This window comes from Falco rusticolus, chromosome Z (genome assembly GCF_015220075.1).
Source record: "Falco rusticolus isolate bFalRus1 chromosome Z, bFalRus1.pri, whole genome shotgun sequence".
Lineage (NCBI taxonomy): Eukaryota > Metazoa > Chordata > Aves > Falconiformes > Falconidae > Falco > Falco rusticolus.
In genome coordinates, this window is record NC_051210.1 from 83480595 (window position 1) to 83493279 (window position 12685).

Here is a 12685-nt window from a genome sequence, read left to right on the forward strand (position 1 = left end):
GTGGACACATAGCTATCTAGGAGACTCATTTTTGGAGAAAGCAATGAATGGTTGATAAACGCCACTCTTTGCACCAAGTATGCAACAAAAATGGTTGCAGCTATTATTCCGCTGGATCAATTTTTTGCTTTTTAGGGTTTATGCATTTTTATTAGCAAAACCTGCCAAACCATACCTTATATGCCAAGGACAGCATCCCCAGCTATCACCCTTCTATGCTGTAGCACTCAATAGTCAATTCTGAGTCCCCCAAATTTGCCAAAATTAGTAAAAGCACAGTCTGCCTTTTTGCTGGAGGTCTTCCACCAAAAACTGACCAGACCTGAACTAGTCACGTGCACATAGTGAGCCCACAGCCTGCCACGGTACAAGCAGGCAAGCATCATTCCCCTTTTTATCACATTCACGACATCAGAGAAAGTCAGAGTGCAGCAACTGCGAAGGCAAACCAAGCTCCTATTAGCACTCAACCACAACATAAACCTATTATTGCACATTACAAATCGCAGTGTTATTCTGTTGCCAGGTTATAAGCTCCAGAAAGGTGCCCTTGGAATGCTCACTTCCAACAAAGTAGCCCTAAGCTTAACATTTGATCCAAAGGGCTAAGAGAAAAGCACTCCTTTTACCACTAAATTGCAGTGTTGGGTTTTAGCATTTCTTCAATTATGATATGGACAATGAAACCGTGTCTTTCTGGATGCATGAGGAATTCCGCTAAATGAGCCATTCAGACATCTGAACTTAAGTCTGTTCCTTTAATACATTTGATTAACATGGAAATTTTATCTCTTATGTCATTATTTTAGTGCTGTAACATCAAAAACATTAGTCCACAATGTGCCCACGATCACAGGAGGATAGTTTATGGGCGCTACAACTAATTTCTGGAGCAGCAGCAATGATTTCCCCTCCCAAAGCAAGATGCTCAAGCAGAAACAGCAACAGAGGTGAATCTTCACCAACTGCAAATGACCACAGAAGTTACGGGGCGATATTTTGCTTCCCAGCCCCACTGAACTCAATGGGACTTCTGCCACCAACCTCATGGCAGCCAGAATTTTATCCAGTCACATTGATTGTTTGTCCCTGGGGCAGGAACGTGCACTGACAAAGTCAGAGAAAGCCAGATTCAGAGTTTGCCTATTCCATCTCCTGACCCCACAGGCAAGGGTACACCTACAAAGAGGTTAGTACAGCTGTCACCACCCAGGAGGGATTTTGGATCCAAGGGCAAGGAGCTCTTTCTCTTTGCATCTACTTTAGCCAAAAGCTGCAATACAGCATAATTCTATTTTGTTCCATGTTTTCTACAGAGCACCTCACATCCCCACACAGCTGTGGCCAGTAAGTACATACTGCCCAGTCAGGTAGTCAGTGTTCAAATACTTAAAAGCAAATAAACAAAACACTGGAGCTTTTGTTAAGGGCACTGACACCGCACATCTAATTGCAAAAAATGGATAAGCAACAGACTTTGTAGGAACCTAAATTCCTTGGTAGGTTAGGTATCTTTTATCACTTTAGTACAGCTTTTGTGTGTTTTTTATGGAGAGGGAGAACGGAGGAGAAATTATTATAGGTAAAGGAATCTTGCCATCAAAATGTGAGGAAACCTAGTTATTTGACTAAGCAAAAAAATACTAAGTAATTTGTAAGAGAAGAATAAAATGAACTCGCTGTGTCTCCAGAGGTCTGTAATATGATCTTCAGAAAAGGTAGCTTGCCAATTTAATTGAGGTAGGAGTTATTTAATTTTTTTATATACAGGTATAGTTTTCAATAAAACTACATATGCCTATAACACTGCAATGGCAGATGTGTCTCGATTATTAGAGGTGGGCTCTAGGGAATATATACAATGGATCTTGAAATCCGTAAGCAGCTGTTTGGAAGGGAGGGGTGGAACATTGCAACACACACACATGTTCCTTAAGTGCAGTAATGTTTTGTTATTTTACTGCAGGTGTATTACAGAGATGAAATTTAATAACTTATTGTATACAATACCAATAAAATGGAAAGATTCTTTGCCCTGACGTTCATGAACAAAGTACAAATTAGAAGCAGCTCAGAGCGCAGCAGCTCCGTGCACAGGCACACACACACCACCTCAGTTTGCACCTTCCCTGCTCGCAGTCACAATACCGTCTTTTTTATTGTTTACTATGAAAAGGTGGGCAGGCCATAAAAAAGGAAAAAAGAAAGCAAACCCCCAAAGTGGTCTACAAGACAGTCAAGAACCTGTTGTCGATAGAATTCAAGAGCATTTAAATGCACGGGGAAGCACTCGTGCGTTCATGGGTGAGGTCCCTGAGATGCGGGAAGCCCTTCTGCAATGTTACCAGTTATTTTTGTAATATTAGCAGCTTAAATCAGAAGCCTGATTTCAGAATGTGCATTAGTCTCAATCTCATGCTGAATCAAGCACTGAAGAAGGATGTACATTTAAAAGTATGTATCAGATAAAAAGATAATCCATCCTGCTTTGGTTTCCCCCCCTTCTGTCTTTGCTGGATTCCTCTTTATTTAATTAGAGATGTTGCAACAATTCAGTAATTCACAGCAGAAAAAGGAAGTCCCAGCACTTCTTGGGAGGAAAAAGAAAATGGGCAATAGCTATTTCTGTCCATTCCTTTCTCAGCATGAGAACAACAGCATTCTGCAAGGATTTACAGCCCTACTGGGCTCCCAGGCAGGCGGGCACAGGCAGCTGGGCTGAGCTAATCCACACGCACTTGCTGCAGAAGCTGATGGTGTCTTTCGTTTCCATTACACTGGTTTTAAAGTTTTCCAGCAATACTTCTGTTCCTTCTGTACAAAATCTCTGTCAAAGGTATGCTGTATCCTCCCTCCGCCACGCTCACTGAGCCACAAACACTCAGAAAATAAAATCCAAGGCCTTCCCTGCCTTCCTCCATGGGAAAGGTTCAGGCTGCTATTGTAGGCAGGAGACAGAAAGGGATGGGACAGGAGGGAAGCGGGAAGCGTGTCGGCTATGTGGCCACCGCTCAAGGAGAAAGAGCCAACGACTTCTCCCCTCAGAGCAAGCTATGACACAGAGAGAATACCACTCCCCCCCGCCCCATGCATCTAATATGAAAACCTTCTGAGAAAGCACATTGGAACAGTGAAGAGAAGCTGAACGGAGAGGGGGCCACAGGCCCCATCGTGTGCCAAAGGTGCCTCTCACCTATCAGGAGCATAAGAGAAGATGGGAGGTAATGGAGAGAGGATCCACGACCACGCAGGTGGAGGGACGTCAGGAAAGATCGTGTTGCGTCCATAAACAGACTGCAATGTCCAACAAATAGTTGGAATCAGATTCAATGGGAGAGAATACAGGAAAACACTAGCAGCTACAAGAAGGATGAACCCCAGTTGGGTCTGCGTGAACTTTTAAACGAGTTCCTAGAAACCTCAGCCATAACGGGCATATTCACTTGCTGTGGCAGCCTGCTGGTGCCCTTGATCACAAGCCTCTTGGAAACCCACGCCACTGCTTCCAGAGGGAAGGCTGCACAGGAAAGCAAGGAGGAAAAGAAGAGTCAAAGAAAGAGTACTGAAAGGCAGACAGAGAAAAGGCAAGCTAAAGATGACATACATTGTGCTACAGTGCAGAGATGCTCTCTGCAGAAACACCGTCCTGCCAGTTGCATCCCTTGGACTTCTCAGGATCTCTTCCTGATCTGGATTCCTTGAACAAATTGCTACCGATATGGTCCCTGAGGAAATCCTGGAAAGCCACAGAGCTGCTGCAGGTTTGGGCGGACTGCCCTCGGATGCCTACAGCATTGTAAATGCACGATGAAGCCATTTTGCTGCAGCCTCTAATGCTGCTTGTTTGAACTGATGCTGCAATGAAAACAAAGTTAAACATCGTGCCAATGTCATTCCGGTGGCTGGCCTTTCTCTTTACCATGGCATCTTGCAACAAGCTGAATGCTAGCAGACATGATTTCAATCTGGATAAAGTTTATTGTATTTTGGTAGCAGTTGTGTTTTATTTAAAAAAAATATATAAAAGGCAAAAAAAACCCTGGCAGAGCTCATGCAACTCCACTAGCTTTTACCTTAACACTTCATTCCAGAGGCAGCTTTTAACAGTCAGATGGTTCCAACTGGCCTCTGAGAGTACTTCTTGAACATCAAGTAAATCAGTACATCCAAAACCAACATTTAGACTCACTTGCTAAAAGACTTAGTAGTAAAAACAAGTCATTTTAAGATCTGAGGATTTTGCTTTAAGTTAAAACACCTTAAAAGCTAAGTATCTGTTACTATGCATTTGCCAAAAAGGCATAATCCAAATTTTCAAAGGACTGTCTAATTTATTCCCACATACAATCTTGTGCGTTGCCTTGGAAATCTATGGTGTATGTTTTCTGGCCATCAAGCTCATTTTACAGTTCTCTTTATTCATTGTTTTTTTGAATTAACTATTGCTCAGAAAGCGCAATAGCTCTGGATTACTCAAAGTCGGCCTCGTCGACTATTAACCAATTAGTGGAGCTACACGACTGTAGGCAGCACAAGTCACCGTTAGTCTAATAATAGTATTTTCTGTACCCAGATGCTCTTGCACTAAGGAGTATCAGTGTTTTGTAAACACTGTCCAACTAAGGAGCCCCTCACCTTCAGCTGCTGTTGGGAAACCGAAGGACCGGGATTTACGAGCTGATCCCCCAGCCAGAGCAAGGTGTTGCCGTTTCCTCCGGAGCATTTCCCTCCTCCCTACTGCCGTGCTCCGGCAGACCCTTGCACCAGCCCCTGCTCTGCAGCCGAGTGGCTGATGCTCAGTTCTATCTACCAAAGCATTCCTTCTAGCTCTTTCTGCCTTCACCTCTTTACAGTGCTGATTTACATGAGGCTCTTTGAATAGAGCAGCAGATGCATTGCTCTTCATTACCATGTGCAGACCCTTACTTACAACCCGAGCACCCAACCAACAATAACAGACTAATACAAGAAACCAGAATAAAGTTAGAGAAATCAAGTAGGTATGCTTTTTTTCTAAAATCTACTGCCTTGCTAATCCCCCCCAAACCAGCACAATACAAAAAAAAATTGATCTTTGGGGAAACGGTAAGAAGTACAGAACTAAGACAACATGCAAAATCCTGACTTCACTGAATGAAATGAGATTTTTGTCATTAACTTCAATGAAGCCAGTGTTTCAAAAGTGTCTTGACAACAACTTCGGTACATGTTTCTTAGATGACTTCTCTCTAATGGAATTAAATAGTTCCCAAGATAAGCTTTCCTCCATTCCCACTGTAATCAGTGTTGCATTTGCTATGGTTTTCAGTGAGAGCCCAAATGGACCCTAGGCTCAGAAATAAAAATCATCTTGAAGTAAATGGGTTGCTGTGTATCTGACCTCTTCTCTCATTGGTGTGAACACAGCGCAGGGATGAAACCTCAGATCATTGCTGCTATTTGTGTGAAGAGAGGTTGTTGGGGTTTTTTCCTACCAGAAGATTAATAGGTAGCAAGTTCAATATCGTTAGGTATTTAGTTTTCCTTAATTGTTCCAGGAACTCATCTACAGAGAGCAATGCATCACATCTGGAGGTAGCAATTTACCTTTCAGAAATCAACAAAATCTGCACACACCTCCTGGGTTTAGGAAAAAGGAGCTCACACAGCTACAGCCGCTACTCCAGTCCCTCCGGTAACTCAAGGCTTCAGGGGACACAATATTGCCACCAATATTTCCTTTGGAATTCACCAAGTTTTCTTCAGTATCTTCTGTCTAGATAAGCTAATCTTTCTCAATACATTTGAAAGTACACCCTAGAAATCTTGCAAGAGGCTTGTAGCTTTTAATTTTCTTTTAAGCCTGAAGGTTCATACTTGTTAATAATTTGGTGGATCCTGATAGTTCTGCAGCCTGGAGAACAGACAACAGATGGTCCAGCCTCGGCATTAAGCATTATTCCTTCTGTACCTTTCAGGAATTTGAAAGATTCTTATTTTAGAAATAATTTTTCTCCTTCCTGTCTGGGCACTGGTCATCTGCCTCATCCACTTTTCCATTATACTTCAAGGAAGTGGATGCATATGGTAGAAAGAATGACCCTGTTCCATGGATTGGAATTTTTATTATTAGCACTTGCATTGTAATATCTTCCTAATATTCCTCAGTTTGTCATTGATGGGACCACGGAAAAGGAGGGCAGGTAAGCAGGGGTTTCTCCATCAGCTCTCCACTGACCCTACACAATCACGGGGCACTGCCACGTCGATACCATCAAGGATACATCCAGAAAGCTGACCACATCCGCACCCACTGAGTTCTGAGGCAACTCCTGAACCGGTCCACCAAAGTGTAAGAACTAATTGTTCAGTGCTATCATTCAGGGGGGATTAACTCTCATATTACAACCATAGCCACCAGCTTCCTTACGGATACATGTTTTTTTCCAGTTTCTTGACAGACACTATTTTCCCAGCGCAGAGGACAGGCAGCGGTGCTCAGCATCACCCCGCTCTGCACCGCCCGTCAGGGCTCATCCTCTTTTTCGGGCGATATGAAGGAGCTCGCCGGCACTTCCAGGTTCGTCCTCTCCTGCGTTCTGGCCCAGAAAGTCTGGCGAGCAGGAGCGGCGTCTGGGCTTCTCCTGCAGGTGGCTGGTGCTGCATGAAAAGAGGAGGCAGAAACTGTGCTGCCTGTTTCTGCAGGCAACCGTCCTTGTTATGGCAATTACCCGGCGGTTCCCCACAAGGGGTTTCAGCTGGTTGCTGATCTGTCACTCGGCCGAGAGAGGCCAAGCCAGGCGGTGGCATGGTGCAAGAAGGGCTGGGTGGGTGCCCCCAGCTCCCACCAGCCATCCCCCCGGGACTGGTCTGAGCTGCCCCAACCCCTCCACGCTCCCAGCACCCAGTGATGCCACATAATGTCACACTGAGTAATTTCCGTATCACTTGATGCTGGGGGTATCTGGAACCAGGTTGCTCCCCACTCCCCCTGGGAGCCTATGCAAAGTGCTGCCTCACTTTGACTGGGACACAAAGCTGAGGATGCCTAAGAAAAAATTACCTCTTCATGACAAACTGTCTTCTCAAGCCTACAGCTGCACCTCTGCCCTTAAGTTTCTAGGATTAACTTTTTACTCGCAAATTAAAGAAAATGCACACCCGTACCCAGCAGACATTCACAGATACGGGTGCGCACAAAGAGGCCACAGCGTGAGTTGCATTAAGAGTCCACGCATAAGGCACACATAGACCATGTAACTTCTTTAGGTGCAATGCCATTTTGATCTCAGGAACAATTTCTAACTTACTTGCAGTATCAGAATGAGATCATTCAAACGCAGGAAGACTGGCAGAAAAACTAAAAGCAAAATGCAGCAGAGAAAAGGTGTGTTTTCAGATGAAATGTGAAACGGCAGCAGACCCAAGAAAGCAGCACAGCAGGGTCTCCAGGAGGCTGGAGCCACAGAGGTGATGGGTCTCACCCTTGGATGGGTGCTGCTTCACCCTGGGAACAACATGCCCTCCCCAAGGCTGTGTGAGCACTGGGGACAGGGACACATCCTGATGCCTCCTAACAACAGAAAGCAAAAGTATACAAGGATTTTAAGGCAAAGAGGACTAGCTAGAAACAACCCCTAAAATTAATTAAAAGCTACTGCAGTTTTTTGGAGCAGGTGAGGGTAGGGTTGCACATAAAATCTTCTTCCCTTATCCGTGCTGGTTATTGCAAGTGAAATCAGTAAGTCACTTACCGGCTCACTAAAGAGTTTTGGATGTGAAGGCTCAGTGCATCACTAAGTTCCCTTTCACGGCTTGGCCTGTAAACCTCCCCCAGCAAGCAGCTCTGTATCCAGTTTGTTCCACATAGAACTAAACATGTAAACAGTGCTTTAAGCAAGGCAAAGCAGCCTTTCCTCGTCACCTCTCCCAGCCCAGGCTCTGTGTGTGAAACGTCACATGGGAAACGTCCCCAAAACTCAAACATCACACGCGAGGAGTGGCAAGCGCCGGGGCCTCCCTGGCGGCTGAGATAGCCTCACCTCCCTCCAGTTAGCCAGGTTAGCAGAGGAGGCAAAGCAGAGCAGGTCCGCACCAGCCAGTGGAAGAGGCATGGCCACCTGCACAGGGATGCTGCCACCAGGGCTCCCCGGGGCTGCCCACCCTGCCTCCGCCAGCAGACCCACCGGCAGCACCCCGCAGCCTTGCAGCAGGGTCGGGGGGCTCGTGGCCCAGCTCCCTGCCACCGCTCGCCTTCCCAGGATGCTATCCCCGGAGCCAGCCGGCCACTGGAGCCTGCCTAGGCCCTGCCGGGATGTCCCTGGCACACGCAGGGCTGCAGAGGGACGGTCGAGAGCATAGCCCCGGCCTCCGGGCACTAGCGATGGCAAACACGGTTGCACTGCCAACAGAAATTTCTGTTTAATTGCTCAAATGGTTTCATTTTTCTATGCTAAATGTTAAAAAAAACACCCTAAACCAACAACATAAGAAGACTGCTTCCCTGCGTTATTAAAGAACATGGACATACGAAAGGAAAGAAGGGATCAAGTACTTCCCTTTCCTATAGGGAAATAATATGCATTTTGGCTGTTTTTTGGGTTTGGTTTTTTTTTTCCCCTGGCAGATTTGAACAGTATAAAGCTTTGAATATTAAGAAGGCTATTAAATTCTTTCAATAGTTTTCCGAAGTGTGAAGCTACTGCACTTAGAAAAAGGGAAGGAAGCCTAGCACTCTTCAAGAACAAAATGAATTTAAACACATGATTACTATTGCTACTGAAATTAAAAAGAAAGTGTCTTTTAAAAAAATCAATTGTCTTGAAACAAAGCACAGACTTTTGGCTATTGATAGTATTTTTAGACTCAGACTTTCTCTGGAGACTTAAAAGTATGCAAATGCAAAGTGCAGAGAGGCACACACACACACACACACACATGCTATACCTTTGTATTACACTGGCATTTTATTATTTAATTAAACTACTCTTATTTTTCTAGCTCACGCATGCTTCCCTTGAGACGGCTTTGCTGTTAGCCTGCTGGCCTTGACTTCCAGCCAAAAACAATTCAGAAACAAAAAGGGACAACAAATCATATTTTCACAGACATTTTTATCCCTCAATACAACCTTGTTTTCACACAACATCATACAGATTCTATGAAAACTATAATTTATTGCAGTAGCCATCCAAAGCTAGGGGCTGACACAGGCTCTGCGGTGTGTTTCCACTTCTGTTATTTCTGAAGTTGTGCTGTTGGGAAGGACCTGCCATGCTTAACAGTGCGGCATTGTTGCGAGGGACAATAATCAATAGTTCGCAGCAGCTCTGACTAGGCAGTATTAGGTCAACCCAAGTACCCATAGTCTCCAATAACTGTATCTGGCTAGAAAAGCTCAGGCAGCAGCTTGAAAACCTGCACTTGCAAATAAAGCCCGTTTCTGAGAAATGCACATCTGCAGGCATCGCTGTTTATGATGGAACATATTCCTAAGAAGTACAACTTTAAGAAGCAAACCTCATTTATCAGAGTATTTATCGCAACCCCTCTGCTGAGCAGACTTTCACTTACCTGGTGGCAACCCTGTAAATTCGAATCTCTTCCATATGATGAGTATGAACCCCTTTCTGTTTTACCTGTTAAAAAAAAAAAAAGAAAAAAAAAAGTGTAACAGATATAAACAGACATACATAGCTTCTCCAAGCGTTTTACATGATGTTCACCACATTTTCCTAATGCTGTTTACATATGTAAAATAGGCAGTGCTGCCTGTGTAATGCATGTAGGCAATAGAAAGGGATTAACACTTTTTCATGCTGAGGATGAGGATATGAAATAAACTTCCTAATCTTGGCTGTGCTGCTCTGCACACTTTCTGGAACTGGGATTTACCAGGCTTGCACTGGCTGAAGATGTGGGCGACACCCTCCATGCCTGCCCTCTGGCTCGGGGGCCGAGCACCCAGGCACCCAACCTGTCCCTCCGCTACGCTGGGGACACGGCCAGTCCCTCACCGGCTCTCCAGCCAGCCAGCTTTGCCCCAGATCTGCTGCGGATGCGGTTCCCCACTCTTTCCCAGGAGCAAATTCCCCCATGATCAAGGCAATGATGGAATTTTCACCTGGGAGAAAGACACTGATTGGGTATTCGCCATTTGCTACCAATGCTGGGGCTGCCCCAGTGGTGCTGGGACTCAAACAGGGGCCCAACGACTGCTGAGGCTCTCTGCCAGCCCTAAGTACCTTTTTTTTTTTTCTTTCCTTTTTTTTTCCCCAGGAAGCCTTTAACACTCGGCTCCAACAGCCTTACTTGCAGTACCGGTTACGGTTATGCCATATTTACAAAGAAAAATAAAGGTTCTTTCAGGTTTGAATGGCCAGACTTGAGCGAAATCAAGAAGGGAAGAGGTGGTTTCTGCAAAGCATTAAGTCATGGCTGAGCAGCACCGCACCACGTGCTCCGGAGACAAAGAGTAGTCAAGAGGGCTGATACAAAACATATTGACACTAAAAGACCACCCTTATGGTGAGGATAATCACGGGGGGTGGGGGGGGTGGGGTGGGGGGGGTGGTGGTATTATCTAACAAAACATCCAAGAACACAGTAAAAATCCCTCATAAAATTAAAGTTTTTATTATAGGCTGGGGCATAAAACCCACAACACACAGTACCAGTTACTAGGGACCAGATGCTCGGTTTATCTCTGTGTGCATCGCGCCGAGGACCCCTCTGCACCTAGGAGGCAGCTTCATGTGGCTGCGTAGCCCCACGTACAGGAGATGGGGTGCCAGCCTCACACCAAACCCTGCGCTGCCAAGATAGAGCTGCCGCACCAGTACATCTACCAATGCCATTAAAAAACAAGCTTGAACTGCATTTGGAAATGCCAGATGATAATGATGACCATAGCCAGCACCCTGAGCAGTTTCAGGGGTCCAAGCGAGGGGTCCCTAGCTGGCACCGCTGCTGCCCGACGGACGCGGAGCTCTACTGCGCTCAGTTTTTCCCCAACGCGATCCGAATTTCCTAAAGAGCCCATGGCACGGCAATTTTTTAGACAAAGGATGACAGAGGTCATGTTAATCGTTCCCAAAATGGTGTGGCCACATTCTGACTCCACAAGCCTTTCCTTTACTATAAAGCTACTAGGTTTGATTGCCCTTTGGAAGCATTATTGATAAAGTTTGACTGTTGCAAGTGGTTTGGGATTTAAAAAAATCATCTTTCTCATCATCATCATTTGAGACTTTAGAGCTTGCTTTTGTTTCTTGATTGGTTTTGGTTTTCTTGTTTTCCACATTAAGTAGTTACTTATACACGGGAACCTCCAAAATTTATTTGCAATTCATAGGACATTTGCACATATAATAACTTTTGAAAGCACTTGTATCTGGTTATACAAAAATGATGGATCACCCTCTCCATAGCCCCCCTCAGGTTCAGAGTACTGGGAAGCTTTTGCAAAAATAATTCAAGATTGAAATGACAATGAAATTTTAATCATGAATCCCTGAGTCCAATGCTGAGATCTAAAAACAAAATGTCTTGCTGGCATGCCTGGAGTTATGTGTGCTACTTCCCATCACCCCAAGAGGGCCAGAAAGTCGATGACAATAACAAGCGATGAAGATGGGGGGCGGGGGGGGGGAGCTGTAGGGAAGGAAAAATCCCAAACAGAAATAGGGTTGAGGGGAACCAAGTACAAGCAGCGACACAAGGTACTTTGAACACGCTTCTTGCTGCTGCCTGGGTATCCGTAATCTTCTTTTCTATCGTATCAGACACAGGCAGCCTCATCTTAATTTCAGTTGTTAAAAAATATTTATCCAGATACAAAAATAAACCCACTGCAAATTACAAGTTGTCAGGGTTAAAATCTACTTCTATTTGTGTGGGGGAGGATAAGAGAACAGCATAGACATGAATCATTCTCAGTAATTTGAGTGTTTCCATGACATCAATGGGCACTCGTCCAGGACTCTGTCGAAGTCTGTGAGGTACCAAAGCGGCACAGCAGCCAGCAGGAGATTGACTTTTTTTTTTTTTTTTTTAGGATTATGCTCCTTGTAAAGATTTCATCTATAGCATCCACTTTTACCACCAAACAGATAACTTTGGAGATCACGAGTGAACACATTTCATTCTGATAGTGTAAGCCTTTAACTTTATTACATTTCTTGTTCTTTCCACGTACAGCTAGAAATCTGCCTCCTCGAATAAGAACAAATAACCAAAATCTATGAAAAAGTCAAGAATTCACTAAAAAGATACACATACATAGATTTTTCACTGTCAACTGTAATTATGAAATTATCATACTTTTTGTAATGATACTTCACTGGGGGGTGGGGGGGGAGAGGAATATCTTTTGTATAAACTGTCCATTTAAAATTAGCTACAGTCTTGATGTTGATTTTCTGCTTAAAATTCACTGGCACATTTGTTTCAGATAATAAAATTTGCAAGAGTGCCGATAATATGCAAAAGTAGGCTCTTTAAGCAACTATTTGTGCTCACAAATACAAATGCTTCTCCTGAATTTCTACATTTACTGTACATTATGCATCATTTTCAGTCACTCGAACACCCCAGCCTGTACTGTGCGTTTTCTGAGGTCTGCAAGAGCTAAAGATTCTCTCTCCTTTTTTTTTTTTTTTATTTTAAAAAATGTTTCAGAAAAGAGAGAACGTCTACAACCATGTAG

General features: G+C 44.4%; 1 protein-coding gene across 6 annotated transcripts in view; it reads right to left on the reverse strand.

Moving 5' to 3' along the window:
* TCF4 (transcription factor 4) overlaps positions 1-12685 on the reverse strand; it is a 170158-nt gene that overhangs the window by 119058 nt on the left and 38415 nt on the right. For all 6 annotated transcript variants that reach the window (XM_037373674.1, XM_037373681.1, XM_037373684.1 and 3 more), the window contains exon 3: positions 9553-9617. In XM_037373674.1, the coding sequence (XP_037229571.1) occupies positions 9553-9617 (65 nt within the window). The remainder of the gene's footprint in view (positions 1-9552; positions 9618-12685) is intronic.